We start from the raw sequence: 16,679 nt of genomic DNA, 5'->3' as shown, positions 1-16,679 counted from the left end.
TGAGTCTGTAAACAGATGTAGAGGTTAAAAGTGTCAGCTTAGATGAGATGGTAATTATGAGATGGTGGGCTGAACAAAGTGTTGAAAAAGAAGTAACTGACACATTTACAATTGCTTGTAATTTGTTCTTTTCATGCCATTAAAAGTTGTGTTCATTTAATTTTATGGGCTGTGTTATGCTGAGGAGTAGGAAACAAAATTATAAGGTATACTGGAGCAGTACCTACTACAGGGAAAAATATTGAGTATTACAGTTATATTAACACATTTACTATTCATTCTAATTCTAATACCTAGAAGTTGATTTCTGGTTGTGTTTTGGTCTCATGTTGTTGTAGCACTCACAATGGGTGTAGCTCTTCAATGGGTTCTTTCCCTTATTGCTGGACCAAAGATGACACGAGATTAAAGCGGAACTAGAGCAAAAAAAAATCATACTTTAATTTTGCAGATCCCCTGATAGCACGGGACCCTTCCTCAATCCGGTCCTGGAATTTTTCTTTGTCTTCCAGGGGCCACCATCTTTGATCTTCTTCAGTCTTCTCTCTACATCACCCAATCTTGCACTGTGCAGGTGCAAGATCAGGTGACATAGCCCAATGTAAAGGGGAAAAAAGAGAGATGATTTCATTGTGCATGCATGAGATCAGTATCTCTTTCCCCTTAGTAAAGAAAATGATATCCCTCCGGAGGTTTTTTAGATCCAGTTCTGTTTCATTCTGAAATCCTACTTCGTCCTGGCGCTAACACCATCTTCTTTTCCTTTCTTCTGCCTACTTCATCTGATCTCACACTGCACAGGTGCGAGATTGGGTGACATGGTAGATGGGGTAAAAAAAAGTGCAAATGTGTGAGATTGGATCCATGCAATCAGGCATGCACAGAAGGAGCAGCTGAGAGCTCCGCGCTCCCATTCAGTCTTGAAAGAAAAAAAGGGTGTTGCACTTAAAAAAAAAAGATTTTTACTTTATATAAAAGGTTTGTCTACCCTTTTATGTAAAGTTAAATTTTTGAATTTAGGTCTGCTTTAAGCTAACATGGGGCAGGTTTTGAATTCAGTTTCTTAAAATGGTTCCTGGACTCTCACCACTTTGTTGCAAATTAAAGTCATTTAGTCCCTTTGAGCTGCATAAAACAAGTACATAGGCTCTCCTTTATGTTTCTGTCCTCACACAGGATAGGCAGTGTCCCTAGCTATGAAATAAATGTCCTGTTTCCCTCTTCACACTCCAGGCATCTTCCCACCTTTCTTCATCCTCCAGTCTAGGCAGCAGGAAAATTACATATAATAACAATGCCCCTTACAAGAGGCTATATTAATAATGAATAAATGCATGCTTGTTAAATACCTAATAAATAAACCCCAAACTGAAATTTCAGTTCAGTTCAAGTAAAACTTCTGTATGACAATCTAAACAAGTCCCAAATCCAGTTACTCTGTGATGCAGATGCCTCATAATGTAAACATGAACGTCCTTTACCTCCCCTGCTGAGTCAAATTTTCTTACATTTATGTATTTCATGCTTCCCCTTCAAGACACTGCAGCTCATAGCAGGAGAGGTTTTAGCATTATGTTCATGATGTCAATTCAGAAAGCTGTAGGCAGGACTAGATGTGGCCAGGGGCTAATTGACAAATTGCAGAATTATGAACCAGCAGTGGTTTTTCTGATATACTGATATACACTAAGTGACACAGCACATTTTGCTGGTGGGAGATGATTTTTCTACTTTAATTCTACCCAATACAAATGATTAGGCCAGCAACATGATCTAGAAAGAGAAATCTGCTTTCCAAGAGTAAACAGTAGTCTTTTGCTGGAATCATAGCAAAGACTCTCCAATCAGCAGGCAATGTAAGTTTTGATAATTGCAGGGCAATAGGTCTGACTCGATAGTATTTTGGACCTCTGCTGAGAGATGACTGCTTTTCTTCCCTATGGAAGCATAATGGCAGAGACCTAGACTTTACACACCCTTTGTTTTGATGCATCTAACATTTATTTAGGAAATGTAACCTAAAGTCCAAATGGGTGATAATGTATTGTTTTGAAATTATAAATAAATGACTGGCCCTGTTGTAGTGAAAATTATTTGTGCGCTCAAGGCTGTAATATCACTTTATCATTGAACCCTATGGTACCTCCACTGCACTTAAATATTGACTGGTTATAATATATTGATAAGTGACAGTTTCATGAGCTAAAAAGTATAAAAAAATACAAAATACCACTGGGCTTAACATTTTGTTTTAACTGATAAATAAATCAAGTTGCTTGTATTGATGCAATTAAAGGTAATGGTAGCAGGATGTCTTGTGTTAGGGTCAAAGACAGGTCAGCCTAGAACTTGATAGCAGTTGCTACACTTTTGATTTACTAAATGACCATTCTGTATTGTATATACATTTTACAGCTAGTCAAACCACTGAATTATGGTTTTCATTGAATTACTTGCTGTTTTAATAACACCCAACCTCAAACACTGATGTAAATAATCACTTGCTGTCCTACGATACCATTAATCTAATGCCTAGCAAAATGAATTTGACATACTGTTTAAATTTTTCTTCTAGTATGAAACATTTTTGAGTATTGGAGGTAAGATTGATTGAAGGATCATAGCCCCATTAACAACGCTCAATTAGTTACTGAATGGTAAGGTGATAAATGCAATGAGTGTAATAACCCGATGTCCTCATGACATATCCTCACAGTAACTGTCACAGACATTTGGATGTCTTTTAGAAGGTGTTATAAGGACAGAGGATTTCAAAGATCTGCTTTTTTTACACTTACAGAAATACATACATGCTGAATTGTTATGCTTCATACATAAAAATAGGTTCATCCATGAAAGGAGAGTTAGATTTTAGTTTAATATCCAGCAAGGTTACTTTTAGTCTGTGATCGCAAAGCAGTCTTCATGCTTTTTTATTACATTTTAAATATAAAAAAGCATTTTTGCACAAACTTTTGTTTATTTCTGTATGCTAAAATAGGAACTTACATAGGAGACTTTACTGTCTTGGACCATACCCTGTATATTGGGCAGCAACCAAGGCACTGCCACTGCATAGAAGAGAACTATGTCCAGTTGGCTGAAAATGACTATCCTATCTAATCAATTCAGTCTGTTGTCTGAGAACTTGAGGAGGAGGCATCTCTATTGTTCTCTGTAGATAGCAAGTACTTGTAGGATCTATCTTTTCACCTGCTATTTATCAGATCATTTCAGGCAAGTATGCAATTTAAAGTTGCCATAAGTGGACAAAGTAGGAGGAGGGTACCCAGTGTCCCCAATGCTAATAATGTCAGATGGAACAAACGGCATCAGAATAGGGTTTGCAGATCCCTAGTTGGCCAACTGGTGTTTGCTTTTGCCATAGCGATACCATAAATTTGGTGCCTGAACCAGCTGAAAACTAACAGATCATGCCATCTAACATCAATGACTAGTTCCGGAAATCCTAAATCTTGGGTCCAATCATACAGACATTGTGTAAAGCTATTCTAGTTTTCAAATACCTGTATTTTTTAAATGAACCCCCATCCATTGTCAAACTGCCCCTACAATTATGCACGCAGACTGAACATGGCAGCTGAAAAAAGCTACATGATTTATCAGGAATGTCAAAAGAGCTGGCATTTAACAGTCATTGTACACTATTGGGAAAAGTGTTATTGTTTTTGGTAATGATCATTATACATAATTTTCCTCATGCCTGTCATATAATAAAGGCATTAGAAAGAAGCTTGCTCACTATTCTCAGCTCAGTAACCAAGTCAGTCCTTTGTACAAGTATATGGATTTGTTTTATTATCCACAATAGTGCTGTGAATACCAATGATTCTGATGCTTCTCTAATGAGTTCTACCATTTTAATAGACTGCATGAGTTCTCTGCTGTCCATTCCCAAGTATGTTAGCTATGCAGCATTTTGATGTAACAGTGTTCTCTTTCGGTTCAATATAAACTCGTGTAGCTTTCCATAATTTCCCAGCTTCAAAAATGCAATGTTTACTGGACTTAATTGGCTCGACTAGCACAGTTTTTGATTTATGAGCCAAACAGAATCATTAATCTTTACCTTTGGTGAAAAATTGGAACTTGTTACTGTTTTATATGCAAATGTTTTGTTTGCCCAATATATTATAGTTGCCTACTGATACTTCTAGACGTGTAACGGTTACTCTGCATTTACATTAGGAATACTTTGTTTAATTGCAAACTAGAATGAACTATTTAGGGTGTTTAGCAATGTAAAGTCCACTGTTTTATGGTAAGTGCTGATACAGGAAGACTAAATAGAGATGAACAAAGCTATCTTATTTTCACACATTTCTTTATATTTTAGCACATCGTTAGCTCTTCCCTAACCCAGCACAGTATATGGGCATCCTAAGCAATTTACTATTGTACTTATTATTAATAATTAGTACCGCTGACTTATGCAGAATGCAAAGATATAACAGAGTTGAGCTTGTATTCACTTTTCCATGGAACCAAATTTGATTATAGAATATTTAAAACGTCCAGGAAATATATTACATTCGAAATACTTAAACAAAACTAAAAACTGGTGGCATTTATTGTTTCCTTTTTTAACAGACCAAGTGCTCTATTTATATTCCTTCAAACATTCTCTGGTGGGAATCTTTCAGATCTCTGTGTTTCAATGGCAGTGATTAACTCCCACCAGGGAATGTTTGAGGAAATGTCCTGTTTGAGGAGATTCCCTGTTTTACGAATGGAACCCTAAAAGGTATTTAGAACTTATTGAGAAAGTCCAATTTTGTGCAATTACCATCATACCACAGTACAGACTTTTACAGAACATCAGAGCAAAGTATAGGTAGGTTTTAAGGCCCATCATACTAAAGTGTAGGTAGACTTTTGGGGCTCTTTACATTTGGTAAAATGTGAGTGTTACTGCAACATTGCAGTGCATGGTATGTGTATATCAATGTGGTGCAATTTACTGTGAATGTAACCCTAACACACTGTACAGTGGACAGCAGGATACCAATATTGTGCTATATTGCTAAAAAGTAGGCATTTTGGCAAAAAAGTATTTGCAAGTCTTTTCTGCTAAAAGCCTTCATTTCCTGGAGGTATTTTGTAAATGCGCAATTACTTTTACTTTAAACACATACTGTAATGATCAAAGAAAAAGTTTAGAAAAAATAAATGTTTTTTTTTAACTGTCCAGTTCACCTTTACATAACCCAATTTCTTTTTTCTTTTTAAAGAATATCAGCCAAAAATAAGGTAAAATAAAGTAAATAAGGTAAAAAAAAATATTTTAAGCAGCAGCTTCCTTTTAATAATCACAGATGTTGGAGTTTACATTTCCAAAATATTTCAATTATTAGTTGTATGACTTTTTAGAAGGAGGACAATAGTAACAAAGGTCTGGAGGTCACCTTTTTCTGGGCTTCCCACTACTTCTCATATCCTGCTTGTCACAACTGTGTATATTGTAGTCAAATAAATGTAAGCAACTTTGTGTTTTTTATGTTAATATAATTAAGTACAGTGTAGTGGTTTATTATTATAATTCTATGGTTATCAATAGAATCAGCAACATTCTATTCTATGGCATTCTATTCTATAATTGTGTTTTGGAATAGCTGTTGGGCCTGATTTAATAAAGTTCCCCAAAACTGGAGAAGATAAACTATCATGGGAGAACCTGGGTGGTCCAGGAAACCTGGAATTGATTTCCTAAAATAATTTGCTATTAGTTGGCAAATGTTTCAATTCTTGAACATATCAATTCCAGGTTTGCTGGATCACCCAAGTTCTCTGATGATGGTATATCTTATCCTGTCTTGGAGAACTTTAATAAATCAAGCCCATTGTATTTTTGACCACAAATAAAATCTCTTCTTTATCTGATATTTGCTTCTAGATGGCAGGAACCTGTAAATGGAAACAAGTAAGAAATTCGAAATATAGAATATCATGTTGTTCAAATAATGTATTTTTTCTTTTTGTAGATTACAGCCCAAACCCAGTTTACCAGTATTTAAATGTGCTGAGTGCAATGGTGTTCATTTTCCTTTTTTTTCAACTAGTAATTTAGCCAGTAACACACTTCTTCTTGGATGACAATGCCCACTTGCTATACTGTATCTGCAGAGCAACAGCAATGTGACCCTAGCACAAGTGTGTAGGTGCTAGAGAACACCTTCTTCTCCACGTAAATAAAGTGTTCTGTAGTTCACAGAGCTAACATTTGCAGGTTCGATAAGAATGCTAGAGATGTTGTTTATTTACAGTCTCAGCTATTAAACATTTTGCGTAAAGCTGACCTGGGAAAAAGATGAAACTTGCATCAATAATTATCAGGCAATTTAAGAATAGTAGTTTTTTGGAAAATTAAAGTTTAGGTAAAGCTGACTTTCAGCATTATTTAGGAATAAAGTGCAAAGAGCAATGACTGAGTAAAGTGGAGTAACCCACAGAAACCAGAAATCAGATTTCACTTCACTAGATTTACGTGAATAAATGTTAAAAGTGGCTGCTATAGGTTTTTGCACTTTACACAGTGTCTCTGTGGTTTGTACTAAAGTTTTTTTAATTAGGTTTAAGGTATTACTTTTATTACTTGACATTTTACTTGTGGTCTGTCACTCCACCCCATACGTGCTCATGCTTTTTTATCTGGCAGTGCAAAATACGTGGGTATCCCATAGATTATAGCTGTCTATCCAACTAAAAAGGAATTTCTGCCCTGTGGAAAAGTGTTCTGTAATTACATGTTGTGCTCTACCACAGTTTGAGGACTGTGCTGGCAGAACAGCGTTTCCTGCTCCTGGAAGCTGTCTTCTGGCATTGTCGGTACCCCCATAGTCACATGGACGCACACAGCATGTCCATCTTACTACCTCAAGCATAGCTATGCACAGCTGCAGCACAGGTGATCAAGTACTAACTATAACTTGCAACTGAGGCCTGGGGTGTAACCGTTGTTGGGTGGGCACATAGCCAAACAGACAGTAACTGATTATCATTCAAGGAGGGTCCTGGGTCATAGTGCAGTGGCATGCTTTGCACCTCCTTGTCCGTTGCTGGGTGAAGCCTGGTGCTTAATGTAGGTGAAGTATATGGAGGAGACTGGGGTATAGGGGCCGAAGGGAGGTTGGTAATTTGCCAAGGCCTCACAGATTTTGTTTCAATTAACACAATTTTGACTTGCTTATAATTAGCTATGCCTGTATATTTGGTATTGCTAAAATTCAAAAAAAAAAATATCTATGATAAATTTTTACTTTTTTTGAAAATGTCAGCATGTCCCACAGGTCATTTGATTGTCCAAAAGCCAGTTGTTCCAACAGTATGAAGTAGAAGACATAACTTCAAATTGTTACTATTTGTTACTTTGTTATATTCAATCAATGTAATACTGATCCTGTTGAATGCACCCTGAGGCTAATGGATTCAGTAGATCTTGTTTAAGTTGCAGCAGTACTTCAAGTAATTCAGATACTTTGAAAAACTGATGTGCCTGTAAGGAGTAGTTGTTTTCTACTGCCAGAGTGTGAATCAAGCTAAGAACCTACGTTCATAAACAAAGTTTTAGTTTGTGTAAAATGAAACTAAACCTGTATCCCTGTTGCAATTCCAGAAAATCCTTCAACCATGTTTAAAGATGTTTTAGTTTGCCTTATTTCTCTGCTCTTATATAAATAAATAATAAGTGTTGGTGTTGTCTTTACTATAGCAATTAAAACAAATGTTAATGAAAATGAGTGAAATGTAATATTGTACCAAATAATCTGAACACTGGAAACTAATCGCCATATTTGCCTTGGGTAACCTTCGTCTGAATTTTTGGCATGAACTTACTATGCTTTGTTCTGGACCATGGGCCAGATTTATCAAAGCTCTCCAAGACAGGAGAAGACAAACTATAATGGAAGAATTCAGCAAATTTGGAATGGATTTCATAAAAATAATTTGCTATTACTTGGCCAATATTTTCAATCTTAGACCACATCCATTCCAGATTTGCTGGATCACCCAGGTTCTGCTATATTATTCTATCTTCTCCTGTCTTGGCGAGTTTTAATAAATCAGACCCAATGTCTGGGTCTTACTTCTGCATGTCAGAGGTTTTGGCAAGAAGAAAAGCAAGCATGAAAAATTGTTTAATCTTCTAAAACCAGCTTAATTGCACTGTTTCTGTGTCAAGACAGTTTAAGAGATAAACATCAATATAAATATACTAGACTTTTAAACAACTGTTTTTTTGTTTATTTGTTTACCTTACAGCAACAAGAGCAAGACCCAACAAACCTATACATCTCAAACTTGCCAATTTCAATGGATGAGCAAGAACTAGAAAACATGCTGAAGCCGTTTGGACATGTTATCTCTACTAGAATATTACGAGATGCCAGTGGAGTGAGCAGAGGTGTCGGGTTTGCAAGGTATGTTCCTATTTGTACTTTCAATATGTGTTCTGTGCAGAATGAAAATTAAAACTGAAGACAATACTTTGTGTTTGTTTTAGAAAAAGAGAAGTAAACTCAGTACCTCTTTCAAGTTTATGTCCCTGCTGGGTTGATTTATCCCTATATTTGTTCTGGTGACTATTGTCATAGAAAATAAAACATTTTTTTTGCAAAGTAAATAAAGGATAATAGAGAAGTCTTTCATTGGGCACACTTTTTGAGGTAACTACTGTTTATGGGATCATTTTATTGTATTTTTTTTATTTATTGTTTATTTTATTTGTAACCCTTTTGTGGGCTCTTCTTCAGCACTGTAATTAAAATGCTCCTTTGGCTGGGGGGCAAGAATAAGTAATTTTACTTACCTTATTCCTCACTACCCCAGCAGCCTTCACACTCCTACACTGTCCCACACTCCAAGGATGAGGCGTAAGACATGAAAGTGCATTTAGTGCAGGATTTCAGGCCCTGTATTGTGATGCCATGAGAAAGCTGCAACCATTCAGGTATTAAAGTTAAGCGACTTTAGGGAACTGCTAGCCAAGGATAAAGTAAGCTTACAGGAATGAGGAATCAGGGAAGTAACTTGTTGTTTTGTTTTTTTTTTTGGTTTAGTCAAAGATCATTCAACCTATACAGTGTGTGTGGGAGGGGATGGAGGTCCAACCGCATAGGTACATTGGCTGGATAGAATTCACTTTCATCAGTGAAGCTGGGTGATCCATAAAACCTAAAATTGATCTGGTCCAGGATTCAAAACATTTGCTAGCAAATAGCAAATGACTTTAAAGAAATTAATTCCAGGTTTGATGGATCACCCAGCTTCACTGGTGAAAGGGTTTCCTCTCCAGCCTTGGAGAGCTTTAATAAAACTGACCCAATGTGTACCATATGAAGCAACGATAGCCATGAATTGGATTTATATTTCATGTCTACTATGTACAAAACAAAAGAGGTCTGGGCAGCTTTATAGCCATTTGTTTACTTTTACACTAGTTAGTGTGTGCAATAATGTATTTTTTAACAATGTTTTGGCAAAGGCTGTTTGAGGCACATTTGGTCTCTATGTTTTTATATAACCTCGTTTTTGTGCATATTGTATGTAGTGTGTTAAAAAGTATTTTTATAAAGCAGTAAATCTGACATTCAATGAAATATTCCCCGGAGGAGAATCACTTACTGCCATAGAAGCACATGGGCCTGGAAGATTCCCCACCAGAGAATGTTTCAGTGAATGTCAGATTCTTTCCACCCCATGGAATGTGTAAACACGTCATTAAATTATGATTTTTTTGTGTGTGCTAGCCCTTTAAATTATTGCTAAATAATACCTATTTTTGTAAATATATTACCACACTTGTTTTGTCTGTAAAACATTCTTGATTAGTCAAGTACTAAATATAAAACACAGTTACAAATTCAGGAATAAGCCTTGCTGGAAACCTCAGATAGCTGTGTGCACAACTGGATAAGATACTATAGTTGTAGCATCCCTAGCATAAAGTCATAAGGCAGAACTAGCAATAATAGTTCAAATCAAGAAATGTCTTGCTGTGCTTGAAAGCTCCATGAGCAGAGAATGTACATTCAGTTCTGAATTAAGAAGAAAAACATGTAGCAGAAGCAAGTCAAGAACCTGTTTAATATACAGCTGTAATTGCCTGATATGACTTAGTTGATTTTTTTAACAACATGGGAAAATAACAGTAATAAACCAACAATTAAAATTATTGTAGTTAAACATAAGCTATTTCTATTTTTAGTTTTGGTTAGAATTGGAAACAGAAAGAACCCATGTTGAATTTTTTTGTTGATGGTGGTGCTCTTACTAGATAAGGTTTCTAACCTCATATAACCTAATTGGAAGTAAGATGCAACTTTTGCACCAGGACACTTGTTCCCTTTGAGATATTAAACATAATAAACTAAACATCTAAAAACTCCAACTAAATGTTCTGTTAAAGGTTATTAGCAGTGTTGACTTTTTGCAGTGTTCAATACGAGTTCTAGGTCAGTGGTTTTAACTTGGATGCCACAGACATCAAAAATATTCTTGGGATTGTGTAATGGCTTAGTATTCTTTTAGTGTAGATTGATTTCAACATGCCTAAATGAGGGGGGAGCTTTTATTTATTGATTTATTTATTTTTCTGTTTGTTTTTCAGCTACGCTTTTGGTTATTGAATAGTGTTGGTCGAATATCTCACTATTCAATTTGACAGGTATTCGATCGCATAATGAGATATTGTTCAGGTGATCGAATGCCGAATTCGAACACCATTGAAGTCAATTGTGGGAGAATTCAGGTTATTTTTAGGGACTATTAAGGGCTGCAAGAGCAATCAGATTGCTCTTGCAGCCCTTTACTAGTTGTATGTTTTCTTGGAAGGAGTTTCTCTGTCCAAGAACACAGGGAGTCCTGTGTTCTTGGATAAAGAAACTCTATCCAGGAACACATACTACAGGACTGCAACAGCGATCCTGATTTCTGTTGCTAGTAGTATGTGTTCTTGGATAGAGTTTCTCTAACCAAGAACACAGAGCACTAGATGTGATGAATGGGGAAACTTGTCCCCATTCAACCTCTAGTGCCCGGGGATCGCCTGCCAAGTTTATGTGACCGTGGGAACTGAACTTCAGATAAACTCTGCAGTTCCACTACCATCCCCGGGGCACTACAGGTTAATTAACCTATAGTGCCCCGGGGATCGCACACTCTTCTCAATGATTGCAGACTCTGCTGCAAACATTGAGAAGATGCCCAGCCAACAAGTATCTCTTACTCTGTAACACGCACAGTAATATAAATAATGATACATTTGTTACATTTTTCTCCCAGTGGACAAAAGAAAAATGTAACAAATAGATCCTAATTTTACTATGCTGGAAAGTGTGTTACAGAGTAAGAGATCTGTCATTGTGGGGTAACCTGTAAAAAAAAATAGTTAAATAAACACAAACACTCAATAAATTAATTTAACATTAATTTTTTTTTAAAAAAAACATTTTTTTATCAAAATTTTTACTGTCGAAGCTCTTTTTTTTTTCGGGTCGGGTCTACCCGAATTCAAACAGCCATTTTGGGGTCGAATATAAGGACAACCCGAATTCAAACACCAACACTATTAGTGAATGTCCCAAACTCTGCTTTAAAACATTTTCTGCTGCATTTCAGTATTATATATATGTATTGTTTGAGAAATGACATCATCTTAACTTTTTATTTTGTGAAGGTTGAATAAGTTTTTAGATAGTCTTGTGTTTTCATTATTTCACTAAAAATGAACTGATCAGAGTAGACAGAGTAGCATATTGGCTGTACCCTAGGATTTTAGGATAAAATGGGTTCACAGCTACCAGGGGAGTAATAGAAGAACCAGGATTACTATTGTGAGATACAAAAAGTAAATGGACATTTTCTTTTCAATATTCTTTTTCAAGTAAAGGTGAATTTTGTACTCTTGGCTTACTGGTCTGTTTCTTTTTTCTTTTCTGCTATCAAAGGACAAAGCTTATTGAGGTTTCTTCACTCTTGGCAGTTCCCATATTGTATTCTTTTCTGGGACTGCCTTTACTCGTTAAAATGCACTCTGTGCATTAAAATGAAATTGTTGTCACCGCTGTTTGATGCAGCGTTTGACACCAAGCGCCTGAAGCTACAAAAAGCAGATCTTCATTCTACTTAGACTTTTGGAGACTGTCTCCAAAGAGTAGTTCAAGTCAGTCACTTAGCGTGGGATTTCTAAAAACAAAATGAAAAATTGCAGTGTGAAGTTTGTAGAAGTTTTTTTTTCTAGATTGGTTTAGCAAAGTAATAGGAGAAAGGCAAACAAGAACATTGGTAAAATATTATTTGCAGTTCTGTTCATGTTACTTTTCCTGAAGGAGCCAAAGTTTTATTTAATTACTTAGTTATATTTATCCCTTTCACAATTAAAGGTGTCAGTATAGGCTTTGACATGTTTTTCTATATATATTTACTCTCAGTACAGTGTGTAGTGAAAGGGAGCTTCAATGTGACCTGTTATTTAGCATAAGATGTCAACTAAAAACTGATATAGCTCCATAGGTGATATTAGTGTTGTACTGTCTGTGTATTTGTACAGGGCACCATCATGTGTACAGTACACCTGCAATTAGATTTTTACCTCTTCAAAACATCTGATAAAAGTCTTTATTATAGTAGCATTATAGTATATTTATTTATTTCCCCTTTCTTCACTATTTCTTTCTTTTTTAACTATGATGTGGACAATTCAATTAACAAAGAGGCATAGTGTACCCTAGCTTTAGGGAAATATTGACTGCACTGAATGTATTCATTCTCAATACCCAGATATTGAAGGGAAATATGATCATCTTGTATACATATACAAATATTCTTTATGGTAATCTTGGTGGCAAGGTGTTCATTTAAAGGTCATCACAAAAGACACAAGGACTGTGGGCAAACTTTGTACCCAGAGGTAAAGAGGTAATCACTATATACAGAACAGTTTCATTAGAGGAAACAATGGAAATGTAGAATAGTCTACTACAGTAGCTGGCTCTAGCTAATCCAACAGAAAGCTTTATGAAGATGTAGGATTTGTCTCTTAAAGTATAAATGACTTTTAGTATTTAAAGAAATAACATTATATACTTTTGATCCAAGAAAATACTGCTTTGCCCAGATCTCGCTAGTACTGTTGATTTACTATTCCATTTTGCTAACAATCTCTCATCTCTGTGGGACATGATACTAATATATAGGCCACATTGAACATCAGTTGATCTAGATATAGTGGCTTGTTAACCCACGCTCCTTTAATGTGACTTCATTTTACAAGTGTCAAATAATTGGATGGAATGAGTGCTTTTTTTATGAAGACTTAAAGAAGTTACAACAATACTAGTACATAGTTGACAACTTCCTGTAAGGAGTCGAGTTGGAGTGGCTGCCACACATTATTGCACAACTATATCCAGCCTGTATGAGTTTTGTTTTAACTCACATGCATTAAATTAACAGTCCATTATATATTTTTTCAACAGTTTCATCCCTATATATGGTCTTTTTAAAGACTATAACCAGCTTGTACAAACATTGGGCCATTTAAGAAATCAATTTTCCAGGTTTGCTGGATTCCTCATGGTGGTCTGTCTTCTCCAATCTTGAAGCTTTAATAAATCAGGCCTATTGCCTCAATCAATGGATTAATAAAAACATTTTATGTGTCACAATTTTATCTCTATTGGTTCTGAAAGTGAGTGATGTAATTAAACATGAAAAATTGGTGGTGCTATTGTTTCTAACCTTTTACTTGCGGGGTTGTGGTGTATGGGAGAGAGTGACAGTTGTGTTCCTTAATACCTATACACATAGTAATATTTATATGGTACATAGATATATGGTGATACTACATTCTAGCATTTTTATTTACAGATAGTCCTCACTTAATGACCAGGTTTATTCCAACAACCTGGTCATTAAGCAAATTTGTTGTTAGGGGCGAAGACCTGTATTTTGGATCACAGTTGAAATCCGGAAATTTATTTAGGTAGAGAATATTCAGATTGCACTCTAAACATTCATTTATCCTCCCTAGCGGTAACCCCGAGTGTGACTCGGTGTAGAAAAAAGTTGCTACAAGTGGTAACCCCGAGTCACCTAGGGAAGGTTAGTAAATAGAGCGCTTACCTGATCTGCCAGGGTCCCGCGCCATCCAGGGCCGCGATCTTGGTCTTCTTTCTTATTCCTGCTTCTGCATCCGATGAGTCACCGGGGGAGTTCCTGGTGATGTTGGTGCATCAAATGAGTATAATATGTATTTTTTTTTTATTAAATTTTTTTTTTTATTACATTTTTTTTTAAATATATAGATGTTTTATTTTATCAAACTTTATTATACTCATACTATTATATTATACTGTAAAATAAATTTTCATGAAAAACAATGTACCGCTTTTAGACATATAAAACCGGAAAGAAATGAACCGCTAGGGAGGTTAAGTGAATAATGTGAATCCATAAATACTCAATCAAAACACATACAAGAAATCCAGATCTTTGTGTGAATGTGCACAGATTATTAAAGTTAACATACCATCACCTTATTGACTTTATATGATTACATTTATTAATATTATTATTATTACATGGTATTTATATAGCACCAACATTTTATGCAGCATTATTACAAAGTCCATAGTCATGTCGCTAGCTGTCCCTCAAAGGGGCTCACAATCTACTGTCCCTACCATAGTTAAATGTCATTAAAGTAGTCAAGGAAGGTCAATTTTAGAAGGAAAGCCGATTACCCTATCTCCTTGTTTTTGGGGTGTGTGAGGAAACCTATGCAAACATGGGCAGAACCTCTAAACACCATGCAGATAGTGTCCCGGCCAAGAGTTGAACCTGGGGCAGAGTGCTAACTGCTGAGCCACCATGCTGCATTTCTGCACTTGTTTATTATTTCTAATTGCTCAAAAGTATGGAGTGGACTCATATTTTTCATTTGGCTGCAACAAGGTGTGGTATAAATAATGGATCCCCAGTCACCTACTTTCCTGAATATTTAATCTGCCCTGCGGGAATAATTCTTTTATTAAAATCTAGAGACAGAAATGCAAACACTTCTTTTAAAGATGGAAATTATTGATTAGTAAATATTTTTTCAAAAAGGAAATTAATGTCATAATGAACAAAATTCACTTTAAAAAATGGCATGTCAAGGTGCAACTTACAAAATCTCTTGGTTTTGTTATAGTTTCTTACTGACTAATTGCTCTAGTCAGGGCTAGTAAAGAATGACATAACTTTAAGCATTGATTGCTACTCTGGCTATCACAATTTCCACATGTTATTTTAAAATGAAGCACATTTGTAGACTCAGGAAGCTCTCCATGCCTACAATGAGCACAACAAGAATATCTTACTAATGTTTATTGATGCTTTCTTCCAGACTGCTACTAATATAATATATTTTCTATGCGAAAGGAGATACGGTGATAAACACCTGAATAAAGAAATATATTTTCTCAACCCAATGATTTAACATTATATCACTATGACAACATGGCAGCAGGCTTTAGGAAAAATAAACATATGAGAAATAAGAAAGGTGGGGAGCAGGTTCACAACTAGGACAACATTTTGTTGACAGCTTAAAATGCAAAGTGTAAACCAGATTAAATTTCTTCACTTAAGACAAATGGACATTATAATAAAGTATATTACTAGATTGCTTTAGCCTTCTGCCCCTATGCGCCTTGAGAAAACTGTCTGCACTATTTCTTCCAATAGAGCTTTCAGCAGCCACAGCAAGCACCAATCATCAAAACACTCATCCTTAAAGCCAACCTAAACTAAAAACACACACACACAAAAAGTCACTTGGACATGGAGCTCATTGACAAAAGAGAATTTTTATATATATATTTATAGCCCTACACTACACAGTATGCAGAATGGCTGCATATAGCGCCAGCAATCAGGAAGAATGTAACTCAGATGAGTTATATCATCAATGGCTATCAAATGGCTGGTGTGGGTTACTGTGACCTGTAAGTCTGCTGTAGAGTCAGTGGCTTCAGGTGGTGGTGACAGTTTCATGGGCATGTCATTGCTGCAAGGTGACTGCAAACAGGTAAGTCTGTGTCATAATCAGCAAGTATGCACAGATCACTTTTTAATTATGACAGAAGCTTACCACACACCAATGAGTACAGTTCTGCCGATAAAAGACTGAATAAAGCTTAGTCTACACAGACTGTTTCCCCAGCGTTTAACCCATGTTTGAAATCCTCTGTGCATTATAATGGGTTATTCTACACCAGGAAGTTTCCTTGAGGCACATTTATGAGCTTTATTTATGACCTTGCTTGCATCGTTTAAAAAATGTAATACTGAGTTAACCCTGGAAAGCGCCCTAAAACGCGGGTTAATGCTTTCATTGATTTCAATGCGTTTTCCCGCATTTATAAGCACTGAAAATGAAAATGTGTTAACAACGCAGGAAAACACCAAAAAACACAGCTTTAAAATGCTAATAATAGTGCAAAAACGTATAAAAAAGCAATAGGAACGTTTACATGTGTTTTTAAAAATGTCCGTGTAGACCCAGCCTAAGATGGCTCACTCAAACAGCACTTGGATATTGTACATGTTTCCTGTACACAAAGAGTTCTGCATTTTTCCTGTGATGTTATGCTTAAACTATGAACTACTTGTTATAC

At 35.8% G+C, this 16,679-nt stretch overlaps 1 protein-coding gene across 2 annotated transcripts in view; it reads left to right on the top strand.

Annotated features, from left to right (window-relative positions):
• RBMS3 (RNA binding motif single stranded interacting protein 3) overlaps positions 1 to 16,679 on the top strand; it is a 340,828-nt gene that overhangs the window by 275,443 nt on the left and 48,706 nt on the right. For both annotated transcript variants that reach the window (XM_072412382.1, XM_072412384.1), the window contains exon 5: positions 8,281 to 8,438. In XM_072412382.1, the coding sequence (XP_072268483.1) occupies positions 8,281 to 8,438 (158 nt within the window). The remainder of the gene's footprint in view (positions 1 to 8,280; positions 8,439 to 16,679) is intronic.

The sequence above is a fragment of the Pyxicephalus adspersus genome, chromosome 5, assembly GCF_032062135.1.
Source record: "Pyxicephalus adspersus chromosome 5, UCB_Pads_2.0, whole genome shotgun sequence".
Taxonomy (NCBI): domain Eukaryota; kingdom Metazoa; phylum Chordata; class Amphibia; order Anura; family Pyxicephalidae; genus Pyxicephalus; species Pyxicephalus adspersus.
Note: the sequence above shows the minus strand (reverse complement) of the source record. Positions and strands in the feature narration are given on the sequence as shown.